The 15098-nt window shown below is 46.1% G+C and overlaps 1 protein-coding gene across 2 annotated transcripts; it reads left to right on the top strand.

Moving 5' to 3' along the window:
- Positions 1-1987: 1987 nt before the first annotated feature.
- On the top strand, positions 1988-8813 carry ZNF792 (zinc finger protein 792). 2 transcript variants are annotated; one of them, XM_055368946.2, is made up of 4 exons: positions 1988-2219; positions 5290-5416; positions 5927-6049; positions 6715-8813. In XM_055368946.2, the coding sequence occupies exons 1-4, from the start codon at positions 2145-2147 to the stop codon at positions 8328-8330; spliced, it is 1941 nt and encodes a 646-aa protein (XP_055224921.1). In that variant the 5' UTR covers positions 1988-2144; the 3' UTR covers positions 8331-8813. The 2 variants fall into 2 exon arrangements, with proteins under 2 accessions (XP_055224921.1, XP_004060539.2); XM_004060491.5 differs by having other exon boundaries at positions 1988-2651.
- Positions 8814-15098: the final 6285 nt, after the last annotated feature.

Genomic DNA, 15098 nt, shown 5'->3' with positions numbered 1-15098 from the left:
AAAGTTAAACTGTAAACTAAGTTTCTCCCAAAGTTAGTTAGGCCTATGCTCAGGAATGAACAAGGACAGCTTGGAGGTTAGAAGCAAGATGGAATTGGTTAGGTCAGATCTCTCACTTTCATAATTTTCTCAGTTATAATTTTTACAAAGGTGGTTTCACCATATGACATGTAGTATCAGGGGAACCCACCCCCGATAATTCAATGTGGGTTCTTTTCTATTTTCCCTAAGTGTCGGCTGGTCTGAGAAATAAAGGGAAAGAGTACAAAAGAGATAAATTTTAAAGCTGGGTGTCTGGGGGAGACATCACACGTCAGCAGATTCCGTGATGCCCCCGAGCCATAAAACCAGCAAGTTTTTATTGGCAATTTTCAAAGGGGAGGGAGTGTACGAATAGGGTGTGGGTCACAGAGATCACATGCTTTAAGGGCAACAAAAGATCACAAGGCAGAAGGTCAGGGCGAGATCACAAGGTCAGGGCAAAACTAGAATCACTCATGAGCTTCCATGTCCTGCTGTGCACGCATTGTCATTTATAAACATCTTAACAGGGTTCAAGAGCAGAGAACTGGTCTGACTAGAGTTCACCAGGCTGGAATTTCCTAATCCTAGCAAGCCTGGGGGCGCTGCAGGGGACTAGGGTGTGTTTCATCCCTATCTACATCTGCATAAGGCAGACACTCCCAGGGCAGCCATTTTAGAGGCACTGCCCTGGGAATGCATTATTTTCCCAGGGCTGTTAATTGTTAATATTCCTTACTGGGTAAAGAATTCAGCGATATTTCTCTTACCCATTTTCGGTAATAGGAGAAATATGGCTCTGTCCTGCCCGTCCCACAGGCAGCCAGACTTTAAGGTTATCTCCCTTGTTCCCTGAAAATCACTGTTATCCTGTTCTTAAGGTGCCCAGATTTCATATTGTTCAAACACACATGCCCTACAAACAATTTGTGCAGTTAACGCAATCATCACAGGGTCCTGAGGTGACATACATCCTCAGCTTACGAAGATGACAGGATTAAGAGATTAAAGTAAAGTCAGGCACAGGAAATCACAAGAGTATTGATTGGGGAAGCGATACATGTCCATGAAATCTTCACAATTTATGTTCAGAGATTGCAGTAAAGACAGGCATAAGAAATTATAAAAGTATTAATTTGGGGAACTAATAAATGTCCATGAAATCTTCACAATTAATGTTCTTCTGTCACGGCTTCAGCAGGTCCCTCCGTTCGGGGTCCCTGACTTCCTGCAACAATGTAGTGTTATTTTTCCCATTTTATTTACTGGATTTCAGTGAGAGTCCCTGCTGTAAAGTTGGAGCCAGCATTGGAGTCCCCAGAGGGCTTGTTAAAACAGAGAAGGAGGCCTGGCACCGTGGCTCACTCCTGCAATTCCCAACACTTCGGGAGGCCAAGGTGAGAGGATCGCTTGAGCTCAGGAGTTTGAGACCAGTCTAGGCAACACAGGGAGATCCAGTCTCTACAAAAAATTTTAAAATTAGCTGTGTATGATGGCGCACGCCTGTATCCCATCTACCTGGTAAGCTGAGGCAGGAGGATAGCTTGAGCCCGAGATGGAGGCTGCAGTGAGCTATGATCAGGCCACTGCACTCCAGCCTAGACAACAGAACGAGACCCATCCCCCCTCCCCCTCCCCAAAAAGTAGAGAAGGCTGAATCCCATCCCCAGAATTTCTGAGTCCTTAGATTTAAGTTGTTGCCCCAGAACCTGCATTTTCAGCCAGTCCCCAGGTGATGCTGATGTTGCTGGTTTGAGAAGCCCTGAATCAGAGCGACATTTAATATTACAACGCAAAGACCCCGCCCATTGGGTACTATCCCCGTTTTCCAGTGTGAATTTAGGTCCCTTAGGGGTGAAGCGGCTGGCCGATGCCCACACGCGCAGGAAGAGCACTGGGCCTCTCCTCCTGGACCTCGGAGGGTGGGCGGGGTTTAGCGCGGGCGGCCGCAGGCTCGGGAGCGGCCCCTTTAAGGGGAAGGCCCGAGGGCTGCAGGCTGCGGCGGTGGAGACCCGACGAGATCCGTTCTCCTTCCCGTCCTGGACCCTCAGCCTGACGAGAGGCTGGGCAGAAACTCGCGATCCCCAGGCCCTGCCTGTGCACCAGCGGCTGGCGCCAGGCCAATGACAGTACGGGAGAGGGCGACTCTCCCGGCCGCCACGGTGGGGGCCGGAACTTCCTGCACTGCAGCCTCGCAGGTCATTTCCCGGCGGGGAGGCTGAGTCCCCAGGAGCTGGGGACCCCGAGTTGGGGGCGGGGCGGGTGGGGCTGCGCCCGTGAAGCTGCCGCGCCGGCTTTCCCGGACCGCGAGGGGGACAGTGAGGCCGGGACCCCCTCGGCGCCTTTGCACCAGCCGTGACCCCTTGCAACGGGGGTACCCAGCGGCGCTGCGCACTCTCGGCGCCCCCAGAGCCTGCGCCCCGGGCCCCTTGCGCATTTTGCACGGGGGAGACTGAGGCTAGGAGTGCGACCCTCAGCCCGGGGTCACACCTCGTCTGGGGCACGGCCAGGTGGGTGGTAGCCTCAGCCTGCGAGACCCCCTACCCCCGCCCCGTGGTCGCCCGCACCGTGGGGCTCTGCTCTGACCACAGACTCCGATGGCGGCGGCGGCGCTGCGGGACCCCGCGCAGGTGAGTGCTTGGACTTTAGGCCCTTCGCTGTCGGCCCCCCACGCTTCTGTTCCCGGTGTTGAGACGCAAAAGATGGCTTTCTTCTAGGACTTTTCGCCTTTCCCATTTCCTTGCTTTTGAGTCAGGGGACCCTGGAAGGGAGTCGCTCCCAGCTGGGATCCTGAATCAGGGCAGGGTTTATATAAAGTAGCTTCCGTTGCTGAAATGTAATAGGATGGAGGGAGAAAGGGCTTTGTAGGCACAGGAACCAGCATGCGCAAAAGCTTGGGGGTGGGGTGGGGCACGGTGTGGAGACTGAGTCGGGAGTGTTCAAGGAACCCCACCCAGGTCAGTGTTATTAATATTATGTCTGCTGGAACCAGAGAGCAGGTGGGCTGAAGACAGCTCAGAACGGCAGAGCTGGGCCTCTGTTCTGAGGGTGTTGGGGGCCATGGAAGGTTTAGGGCAGGGGAGGAAGATGCTGTGACTCAAGTCTTAACAGGCTCCCTGTGGATGCACAGTGGAGAACTGAATATGGAGTGAGCCGCAAGCAGGGATGCCAAGGAGTAGCCTAATGGAATAGCCCAGGCCAGTGCTGCTGCTGGCCGGACCAGAGTGAGGACTGGAGGTAGAGGAAGTGATTGGGAACTTGATGTCTTTTAAGTCAAGCTGACCAAATTTTCCGATGTGGAGGGTGAGAAAGAGGAGGGAAGAATCCATGGTTTTTGGTTTGATGACTCCAGCTTTATGAACTGAGAAGTTGGTTGAAGGAGGAATTTTCCATGGAAGCAGTAGAAGTTAGGTTTTGGCCAAGTTGAGCCTGTGATGTCCCAGAGACCCCCAAATGGAGCTGAAGAGTGGGCCGCTAAACACACAGTTCGGGTGTTCTGAGGGAGTTGTTAAGGTAATGAGAGACTGGATATTCATTCGAACAATGGCCAGATCATGTATACAAATAGAACTCTGCCCCAGAACCTGCCCAGGAAACCAACCCCCTTATCTACAATAAACAACCCATACAGCAGGAAGCCAGCCTGCTGTCTGTCAGACCCACAGGAAGCCAGATTGCTATCTGGACTGACAATCCAGGAAGTTAAAACAATAACTTCTGTAATGAGCAGTCCCAAATGGCCAGGGTTTGATTAATAACAGACAGCTTTCCTCATTTTTGCTCCTGCTTCTGATTTAAGAACAACCAGAGAAAGGCAGATACGCACCCTAACCAATCACATAGGATGCCCACTTCTAGTTCACCCACCTATGTACAGGAGCCTCCAACCAGGGCACGCCTGAAGCCTTCCTTTTCTTTTGCTATAAAACTCTCTCACTCCCGGCTTGCATTGAGTCTCTCTTGCTATAGTGAGCTTTGAGTAAATAGCCTTGGCTTTTCTCATTTCATTGGTCTTTGTTTATTTCAACAGTTAGAAACATCCAAAATGTGACATCTGGTGTGTGGACGGGAGTGTAGCTGTGTGTGAGATTTAGGAGGTGAAACTTCAGGTCATGGTGACAATGATGTTAAAAAAAAGAGGAAGGTAGGGCTGGAAAACTGAGAGCAGGGGTCTTGCTTGGGGACTGTGGCTTGTTTGGCATCATAAAGACAGGTGAGGAACAGTAGTGGTCATGGTGGTGATGGAGGGGCTATGTGGGTGTATCAGAGGGTCTGGCAGGTGGCCAGATCATCCCAAAGAGTGTAGACATGAATGAGATGGATGCTGAGGCTTAGCAGTAGAGGAGGTAATATTGCAGTGAGGCCTGGGCTGGTGCTTACACACTCACCTATGTTCTCACCAGGCTTCTGTGGTGACCCTTGATGGGGTTTGTCCTCAGGCTGGGGAATTAGCTTGGGGCAAGAGGAGTCAGTTGGCAGAGTTGCTGGGCTTAGGTGGGTGGGGGTAGGATGGCCAGAGGGGTTGGCTTTTTTTTTTTTTTTTTTTAAATGAGTGTGAGTGATGACAGGGTCAGAATGTGCAACAAAGAAGGCCAGGTGTATGTGACATCCATGTGTGCCGTGGGTGGCTTAGGTTGAAGCCAGGCCAGGGGAGCTAGGGGGCTCCAAGGCAAGGGTGGAGCGCTCCCTCTCCCCCTTACCTGGGTGTTGCCCTTGGCAGTGGAGGCCATCAAAGGTCTGGGGCAGGCTGGGATGGTGCTTATGTTTGCCAGGCACTCTCTGGATGCCATGTGCAGAGTGACACTTGAGAGCCCATGGAGATGGCTAGGATAGGGGCCAGGATGGGGAGAAGGTAGCAGTGGCGATGGGAGGCCGTGGTGAAGGTCTGGAGCTGTGAGGATGGTGCAGTCCAAAGAGTGAAATGCACGTGGGAGGGAGTGTGAGCTGTTCACCCCAGGGCTCTGGACTGGGCTTTAAAGGAGAAGCCCACATTTGTATCTGAGAAGCATGACGCTGGTGACACTAGGGGAAGAGGCTGGCAGAAGAGGGAGCTGGGCCCTGGACTTCAGGCCCAGAGTTTAGAGAGTGCCTGTCTGCGCCCTGCCTGTTGCTGCTGCGGGCTGACACAGTGGTCACATGAGGCGCCCACAGAACCAGGGCCTGCTACCTCCTGGAGCTGTGGAGCTGGGGAGGAGAGTGAGCAGGGGATGGATAGGGAGTCCCAAGGACAGAGACTGATCATGGAACGAACTGTCCCCATCATGGCAGGGCTGCGTGACCTTTGAGGACGTGACCATTTACTTCTCCCAGGAGGAGTGGGTGCTCCTCGATGAGGCTCAGAGACTCCTGTACTGCGATGTGATGCTGGAAAACTTTGCACTTATAGCCTCGCTGGGTAAGGCTGTCACCCCTACCCTGGTGTCCCGAGCTCCTCTCTGCCTGTCCCCTTTGCCCAAGAAATAGCTCTTTCCTTCCCACAGCCAGACCGCTGGCACTGCTTCCATCCCCACTTCCCTCGTATGTGTGTTGTGGCTTCTGGGGCTGAGCTATGTGCATTGTTCCCTCCTCTCCCTGAGCAGCCCCCACACCTGCTGCCTGAAGCCTTGCAGGGAAGCTCCAGGCATGAGGGGTCTTGCAGTTAGCTGCGTGACTACCTCTGACTCGGCCATTCCCTCCTGGGTGATTATCCAGATCTGACAGTTCTGTGGTTTAGATTCTGTGCCTTTCCTCTTGCTAATATTTCCTAAGCCTGACTGTGCCAGGAATTCCAATCACTGATGTGGTTACTGCTTGCCGTGACCATCCAATGTCCCTGTGTCATACGGAGCTTCCTGTCCTGTAGTCTATCATGGGGTAGTTCAACTGGGCAGGTGCTGGCCACTGACCCACTCTGTCTTTCCCTTAGGACTTATATCTTTCAGGTCCCACATCGTTTCCCAGTTGGAGATGGGGAAAGAGCCCTGGGTGCCTGACAGTGTGGATATGACTTCAGCCATGGCCAGAGGGGCTTATGGCAGGCCTGGCTCTGGTAAGCAGCGATAGGAGCTAGGGGAGGATGTGACATCACCACTGTGTTTACATCATACCAGCATCTTCTCTCCTATTCATCATCATTTGATACCAATGCCAGTAGCCAGACCACGTCTCTGCTTTTCCTTCCCCGTGCTTGACGCATTATCTACTTGTCATTACTATTCTGAGTTGGGCCCCTTGGCTGTGCCCCAGTTTTCTGGCCTCCGTTTCTCTCTTTCAGCCTCCTCTGTGGCACTTTCCAACACTGGCCTACACTTAATATCTTGTGAGATAACGTGCTTTTCCTTGATGTGCTTGAACACCAGCTACTCAGTTGCAGATTTTGCTGGGTCTAGATGCTCTCACTGCATAGCCCTCACAGGTTACCAGCAGCCCAGGCCCTGCCAAAAGGCCTTTAAAGAGAAGTGAGTGGGAGACCCTGCCTCTCTGCCCAATACTGTCCCCCATCCTTATGTTCCTGGTCCTGATAAGGCCTCCTGTATTTTGTGACCTGGCCAGGCACAGTATGGCGGAGCAGATTATTCCTTACCCTGACCTGAGCCTTCTTGTGTTGCCAACAATCCCATGGGCTTATTCTTGGGTCAGCCAAGCATAGGTGATGGGGCTCTTTCCTTCTATTAAAGTTTTATACGAACTTCACCAGCATTTCTCTGCTTTCAGATTTTTGCCGTGGAACAGAGGGCAAGGACTTACCTTCTGAGCATAACGTTTCTGTAGAAGGAGTGGCACAGGACAGGAGTCCCGAGGCAACTCTGTGCCCCCAGAAGACCTGCCCCTGTGACATATGTGGCCTACGTTTGAAAGACATTTTGCATTTGGCTGAATACCAGACAGCACATCCCAGGCAGAAACCATTTGTGTGTGAGGCATATGTGAAAGGCTCTGAGTTCAGTGCAAACCTTCCCCAGAAACAGGTGCAGCAGAACGTACACAACCCTATCAGAAGGGAGGAGGGCCAGGCTTCCCCTGTAAAGACCTGCGGAGACCACACATCAAATCAGCTTTCCACCTGCAGGGAGGGTGGGAAGGACTTTGTGGCCACAGCAGGGTTTCTGCAGTGTGAGGTCACTCCCAGCAATGGGGAGCCGCACAAGGCCACCGAAGGTGTGGTGGATTTTCACATTGCACTAAGGCATAACAAGTACTATGAATCTGGGGATGCCTTCAATGACGAATCCACTCTTGTTCAGCACCAGAGAATCCACAGCAGAGAAAGGCCTTATGAATGCAGCAAATGTGGAATCTTCTTCACTTACGCCGCTGACCTCACTCAACACCTGAAAGTTCACAACAGAGGAAAACCGTATGAGTGCTGTGAATGTGGAAAATTCTTCAGCCAGCACTCCAGCCTTGTTAAACATCGCAGGGTTCACACCGGTGAAAGCCCTCACGTGTGTGGTGACTGTGGGAAATTCTTCAGCCGAAGCTCCAACCTCATTCAGCATAAGAGGGTTCACACTGGTGAAAAGCCATATGAGTGCAGTGACTGTGGGAAGTTCTTCAGCCAGCGTTCCAACCTCATTCATCATAAGAGGGTTCATACGGGCAGAAGTGCCCATGAGTGCAGTGAATGTGGGAAATCTTTCAACTGCAACTCCAGCCTAATTAAACATTGGAGAGTTCACACTGGAGAAAGACCTTACAAGTGTAACGAATGTGGGAAATTCTTCAGCCACATTGCCAGCCTCATTCAACATCAGATAGTTCACACTGGCGAGCGGCCTCACGGGTGTGGTGAGTGTGGGAAAGCCTTCAGCCGAAGCTCTGACCTCATGAAACATCAGCGAGTTCACACTGGTGAGCGGCCTTATGAATGCAATGAATGTGGGAAGTTATTTAGCCAGAGCTCCAGCCTCAATAGCCATCGGAGACTTCACACTGGTGAACGGCCTTACCAGTGCAGTGAATGTGGGAAATTCTTTAACCAAAGCTCCAGCCTCAATAACCACCGGAGACTTCACACCGGCGAGCGGCCTTATGAGTGCAGCGAATGTGGGAAAACCTTCAGGCAGAGGTCCAATCTGAGGCAGCACCTGAAAGTTCACAAACCGGATAGGCCTTATGAATGCAGCGAATGTGGGAAAGCCTTCAACCAAAGGCCTACCCTCATTCGGCATCAGAAGATTCACACCAGAGAAAGGAGCATGGAGAATGTGCTCCTTCCCTGCTCACAGCACACACCAGAGATAAGCTCTGAGAACAGACCTTATCAGGGCGCTGTCAACTACAAGTTGAAACTTGTTCATCCAAGTACCCACCCTGGGGAGGTTCCCTAGGAATGCTAGCTGTGTTGGAAGCTTTCTGGAGACAAGTTACATTCTCTTACTGTGGATTTTATCAGCATTTTTTCACTGCTGGGGTTGTGATAGAAGCCATGTCAGCACCACACACTGCAGCTCTCCAAAGAGTGTGTCCACCACTCCACTGTGCTCAGGGAAGGCCAGACCTCTCCTCTCTCTTTCCAGTCCCTAAAGGGAATTAGGAGTAGTCTGAAGCCTTGGGACGATGTCATTCCCGCCCTGTATGGCTGGTTTAGCCATGGACATGACCAGCTTTTGGCTGTGAAGACCTGAGCAGGGTTTTGCCAACAGCTTGTTCTAGAGAAGGTTTCCCTTTTTCTGGGACATTGTTGGTCTCATGTTATGCCTGTGAAGGATTTGTCCAGCCTTCATGTTACTGTACACAACAACTTATCTCCTGTGTATTGCCCTGGTTCATGTGATGATAATGGCCTTATGATAAAGCCGCCTTTAGTCTTCCATGTTCTGATCACAGTGTGGGGTGGTTCAAGAACAGAGTTAAGATCTACCAAACTGAAGGGGTCTCCAGATTATCTTGGAGGGGACAGGAGGATGGCAGAGAACAACTGTCAATCCAGATTTGACCTCATTTGCATTGCCACCAAGGCCTCCTAGGAAAAATTGTAGGAATTTATGGGTATAATATTGTGGTCTGAATGGCGTGAATTTTTATCCCGAGGAGGGGGCAGTTGTGACAACCTCCAGTGCATGTGGGAACAGCATGAATTGGGTCCCTTATTCCCAGGGGGTGTCCCATATTCCCCAACACTGTAAAGCAGATGCTGTTTAGCACCTGCCAAGGAGCCATATGCCCTGAAGTTCAGCATTAGGCAGGTATCTCTTAACTGTAAGACATACCAGGCCCAGCTGGGACCATAATTTGTACAGAAACACTGGATGTGATTAATAGGGAGTAGGCGAGATTATAGCAAACCAGCAGAAATGGACCTGTGCTAAAGGTGCATCCGTGAATGCTCCCTTGAATGTGGCTGTGCAGGATTCAGGGTTTGCAGAAATTCTCAGGACCTCAGACCTCTGTCCTATGACTAATGTTACTGGCAGAGCAAATAATCTAAAGGTTTTGGTTTTGTGGATTACCATCTCCGTGCTGTGCATCTCAAGGCCAGTGCTGTGCTAGCAGGAAAATAGGGACTGAGAAAAAGCAGATCCTATACCATAGGGACTGTAGTATCTATGACGTAGCCAGCCATTCTTTGCTCCCAAGGCAAGAAGAAAGAGATGACAGAGTCAAAATAGGGTTGCCAAATCGGATTTTCTAAAATGAGTAGGAAGTTGGATTTTTATGTGCAACAGTTTCTTTTAATGCTTTGTTGATATGTGATTGTCATGCAATAATTATTCATATTTGGTAAGTCTTGTACATATATTATGTACACTCAGGGAACCAATACCATAATCATGATAATGAACGTATCCATCACCTGCAAAGCTACCTCATGCCCCTTTACATTCCCTCCTTGCCTTCCCTAGGAAACCGTTGATTTACATTTTTTACTTTAGATTTGTTTGCCTTTTCTAGAATTAACACAATTGGAATCAAAGTATTTATACTCTCTTTTGGTCTGGTTTCTTTCATGCAGCATAATTATCTTGAGAATCATCCATGCTGTGTGTATATATAGTTCATTCCTTTTACTACTGAGTAGTGCTATACTGGGTGAGTGCACCATAGTTTTTTATGGTTTATTTAAAAATGTTAAAAAAATCTGATGAAATATACTTAACATGAAATTTACTATCCTAACCATTTTTAGTGTATACTTCAATGGTATTAAGTAGATTCGTATTGTTATGTAACCATCACCACCATTCGTCTCCAGAACTCTTCAATCTTGCAAAACTGAAATTCTGTACCTGTCAAGCAATAACTTCCCATTTTCCCTTCCCCAGCCCCTCAAAACCACCATTCTACTTCCTGTCTGTATGAATTTGACCACTCTAGGTACCTCATATAAGTAGACTAATAAGTATTTGTCTTTTTGTAGCTAGCTTATTTCACACTTAGCATAATATTCTCAAGGTTCATCAATGTTGGAGCATATGTCAGAATTTCCTTTTTAGGGCTGATTAGTATTTCCTTGTATGTGCTGCATTTTGCTTATCTATCATGTGTCAATGGATGCTTGGGTTGCCTCCACCTTTTGCCTATTTCGAATAATGCTGCTCTGAACCGGAGTGCACAACAAATATCTATTCAAGACCCTACTTTCAACTCTTTTGGGTATATGCTCAGAAGTAGAATTACTAGATGATATAGTAAATCTATTTTTAGTTTTTTGAGGTCCTGACATACACTGTTTTCCACAGAGCTGCACCCTTTCACATTGTTACCAACAATAAACAAAGTTTTAAATTTTTCAGAGCCGGGTGAGGTGGCTCAAGCCTGTAATCCCAGCACTTTGGGAGGCCGAGGTGGGTGGATCACGAGGTCAGGAGATCGAGACCATCCTGGCTAACACAGTGAAACCCCATCTCTACTAAAAATACAAAACATTAGCTGGGCGTGGTGGCAGGCACCTGTAGTCCCAGCTACTTGGGAGGCTGAGGCAGGAGAATGACGTGAACCCAGGAGGCGGAGCTTGCAGTGAGCCAAGATCACGCCACTGCACTCCAGCCTGGGCAGCAGAGTGAGACTCCCTCTCAAAAAAAAAAAAAAAATTTGTTTTCCTACATCCTCACCAGCACTTGTTTTTGGTTTTTTTGGTGGTAGCCATTCTAATGGGTGTGAAGTAGTATCTCATTTGATAATGCTTTCCCTAATGATTTGTGACTTTAAGTATCATTTCATGTGCTTGCTGGCCATTTGTATATCTTTGGGGAAATTTCTATTCAAGTATTTTCTCCATTTTTTTTTTCACTCACCCCTCCTTATCTCCATTTTTTTTTTTTTTTTTCTGAGATGGAGTCTCACTCTGTCGCCCAGGCTGGAGTGCAGTGGCGCGATCTCGGCTCACTGCAAGCTCCGCCTCCCAGGTTCACACCATCCTCCTGCCTCAGCCTCCCGAGTAGCTGGGACTACAGGCATCTGCCACCACGCCCAGCTAATTTTTTGTATTTTTAGTAGAGATGGGGTTTCACCATGTTAGCCAGGATGGTCTCGATCTCCTGACCTCGTGATCTGCCCGCCTCCGCCTCCCAAAATGCTGGGATTACAGGCATGAGCCACTGCGCCCGGCTTCTTATTTCCATTTTTGAATTGGGTTGTTTTGTTGTTGAGTTTTACAACTTTTCTATATATTCTGGGTACTAATCCTTTATCAGATATTTTCTCCCATTCTGTGGACCGTTTTACTCTGTTCATAGTGTCCGTTGATCAGAAAATTTTAAATTTTCATGAGGTTCAATTTGTCTATGTTTTCTTTTGGTGTCTTTGCCTTTGGTGTCATATCTAAGGAACCATTGCCACCTATGTCTCTAAGAGTTTTTATAGTTTTAGCTCTTACATCTAGGTCTTTGATTCATTTTGAGTCACTTTTTGGAGTAAATTTTTGTGTATGGTGTTAGGTAAGGGTCCAGCTTCATTGTTTTGCATGTGGATATCCCATTTTCCTAACACCATTTGTTCTAAAGACTGTCTTTTTCCCATTGGTTGGTCTTGGCACCCCTGTCAAAACTCATTTGAGCATATATGTGAGGGTTTACTTCTGAGCTCCATTTTAATTCTATTGGTGTGTATGTCTGTCCTTACACCAGTTTCATGCTGTTTTAATTACTGTAGCTTTGTAGTAAGTTTTAAAATTAGGAAGTGTGAGACCTTCAACTTTGTTCTTTTTCAATATTCTTTTGGCTGTTCAGGATCCCTTGAGATTCCATATTAATTTTAGAATGGATCTTTATATTTCTGCACAAGATATTATTGGGATTTTAGTAGGGATTCCATTAAATCTATTGATCACTTTGGGTGGTATTGACATCTTAATAATATTAAGTTACCCAATCTGTGAATATGGAATTTCATTCCATTATTTATGTCTTTGTTTTCTTTCAGGCGTGTTTTGTAGTTTTCATTGTACAAGTTTTCACCTCCTTGGTTAATTCCTAAGCATTCTGTTACTTTTGATGCTAATGTAAGTGGAACTGTTTTCATGATTTCCTTTTCATTTTGTTCATTGTTAGTGTATGGAAATGTAAGTCATTTTTCTGTGTGGATTTTTTTTATCCTGCTAGTTTGCTGAATTCATTTATTAATTTTAAGTCTTTTTTTGTGTGTGTGTGTGAAAACTTTAGAATTATCTACATATAATATCACCTGTGATCAGAAATAATTTCACTTCTTCCTTTCCAATTTGGCTGCCTTTTACTTCTTTTCTTCCATAATTACTCTGGCTAGGACTTCCAGTACCATGTTGAACAGAAACAGAGAAAGAGGACATCTTTGCCTTGTTCCTGATCAGAAAGCTTTTGGTTTTTCACCATTGAGAATGATGTTAGCTATGGGTTTTTATATATGGCTTTTATTACATTGACATAGTTTCCTTTTATTTCATTTTTTGAGTTTTTTTTACATGAAATGGTATTGAATTTTTGTCAAATGCTTTTTCTGCATCAAAAGAGATGATTGGTTTTTTCCTTTATTCTGTTAATATGGAATAGTATATTGATTGTTTTTCATGCATTGAACCATCCTTGCATTCTAGGAATAAATCCCACTTGGACATGGTGTATAATCCTTTTAACATGCTGCTTAATTTGGCTTGCTAATGTTTGATTGAGGATTTTGGCATCAGTGTTCATAAGGGATACTGGTTTGTAGTTCTCTTATGTTTGGCTGGCTTTGGCATCAGGGCAATTCTGCTTGATAAAATGAGTTAGGAAGTGTTTTCTCCTTCAGTTTTTTGGAAAAGTTTAAGAAGGATTGGTGTTAGTTCTTTAAGTGTATAGTAGTATTCACCAGATAAGCTGTCAGGTCAGGGCTTTTGTGTTGTTCTTGTTGAGAGGTTTTTGATTCTCTATGTTTACTGTTGATAGGCCTATTCAAATTTTTCTTTTTTCTTTTTCTTCTTCCTCTTCTTCTTATTCTTCTTCCTCTTCCTCTCCTTCCTCTTCCTCTTCTTCTTCATCATTGAGAGAGAGTGAGAAAGAGAGAGAAAGAGTCTCGCTTTGTCACCCAGGCTGGAGTGCAGTGGCATGATCATGGCTCACTGCAGCCTCAACCTGCTGGGCTCAGCAGTCCTCCCATTTCAGCTTCCTGAGTAGCTGGGACTACAGGCATGCACCATCATATCCAGCTGATTTTTATTTTTATAGAGACAGGGTCTCTCTATGTTGCCCAGGCCAGTCTCAAACTCCTAGGCTTAAGCATCCTCCTGCCTCAGTCTCCCAAAGTGCTAGGATCACTGGCATGGGCCATGGTACTCAGCCTTTTAGTTTTTCATGATTCAGTCTTGGTAGATTTTGTGTCTCACAGAATATATCCATTCTAGGTCAACCAATTTGTTGGCATACAATTGTTCATAGCTCTCTTGTAAATTTTTTTATTTATATAGACTCTATCATAGTGTCTTCATTTTAATTTCTAATTTTATTAATTTGAATCTTCTTTTTTTTTGTCATTTCTAACTAAAATTTTGTCAATTTTGTTAATCCTTTCTAACAACCAACTTTTGGTTTTGTTGATTTTTTTCTATTGCTTTTATATTCTCTAGTTATCTCTGCTCTAATCTTTATTATTTCCTTCCTCCTGCTAAATTTTTGGCTTAGTGTTTTCTTTGTCTTTTTTTTTTTTTTTTTGAGACAGAGCCTTGCTCTGTTGCCAGGCTGGAGTGCGGTGGCACGATCTTAGCTCACTGCAACCTCCGCCTCCCAGGTTCAAGCGATTCTCCTGCCTCAGCCTCCTGAGTAGCTGGGATTACAGGTGTGCACCACCACGCCTGGCTAATTTTTGTATTTTTAGTAGAGACAGGGTTTCACCAAGTTGGTCAGGCTGGTCTCAAACTCCTGACCTCATGATCTGCCCACCTTGGCCTTCCAAAGTGCTGGGATTACAGGCATGAGCCACTGCGCCTGGCCGGTTGTTCTTAAGTTTCTTAAGTTATAAAGTTTTTCTTAAGTTTTTTTAAGTTGTAAAGTTAGATTTTTGATTTGAGATCTTTCTTCTGTTTTAATATAATCTTTATAGCTATAAATTTCCTACTTAGGCACTGCTTTTGTTGTATCCTACAAGTTTTTTGTATTGTTTTCCTTTTCTTTCATCTTTATTTTATAATTTCCTTTGTGATTTCTTTGATATAATGATTATTTAAGAGTGTCATTTGCTTTCTGCAAATTTGTGAATTTTCAAGTTTTCCTAACCTCTTGTGATCAGGGAAGATATTTTATATGATATATATCTTTTAAAATCTATTGATCCTTAATTTATGGCCTGACATGGTCTATTTTGGAGAATATCCCATGTGCAAGTGTATTCTATTGTTATCGTGTATTCTATATATTTTCTGTTAGATCTAATTGGCTTATTGTATTGTTCAAGTCCTCTATTTCCTTATTGGTCTTCTGATTGTTTTATTTATTATTGAGAATGGGTTATTGAAGTCTCTAACTATTGTTGTAGAACTGTCTATTTCTTCTGTTAATTCTGTGTATTTTTGCTTCGTATATTTTGATAGTCTGTTATTAGGTATATAAATGCTTATAATTGTTATATGTCCTTGCTGTCTTGAATCTTTTCTTAATATGTAATGTCTCTCTTTGTCTCATGGAACCACATTTTGATTTAAGGTCTAT

Source organism: Gorilla gorilla, chromosome 20, assembly GCF_029281585.2.
Source record: "Gorilla gorilla gorilla isolate KB3781 chromosome 20, NHGRI_mGorGor1-v2.1_pri, whole genome shotgun sequence".
NCBI classification, from domain to species: domain Eukaryota; kingdom Metazoa; phylum Chordata; class Mammalia; order Primates; family Hominidae; genus Gorilla; species Gorilla gorilla.
This window is presented reverse-complemented; position numbering and strand designations above follow the sequence as displayed.

Excerpts from the sequence above, each read along its gene's own strand:
- ZNF792 (XM_055368946.2), top strand. The coding sequence starts at position 2,145 with ATGACAGTACGGGAGAGGGCGACTCTCCCGGCCGCCACGGTGGGGGCC. Across the intron at positions 2,220-5,289 it reads CCTGCACTGCAGCCTCGCAG|GGCTGCGTGACCTTTGAGGA; the intron begins GTCATTTCCCGG and ends CCATCATGGCAG. Across the intron at positions 6,050-6,714 it reads TTATGGCAGGCCTGGCTCTG|ATTTTTGCCGTGGAACAGAG; the intron begins GTAAGCAGCGAT and ends CTCTGCTTTCAG.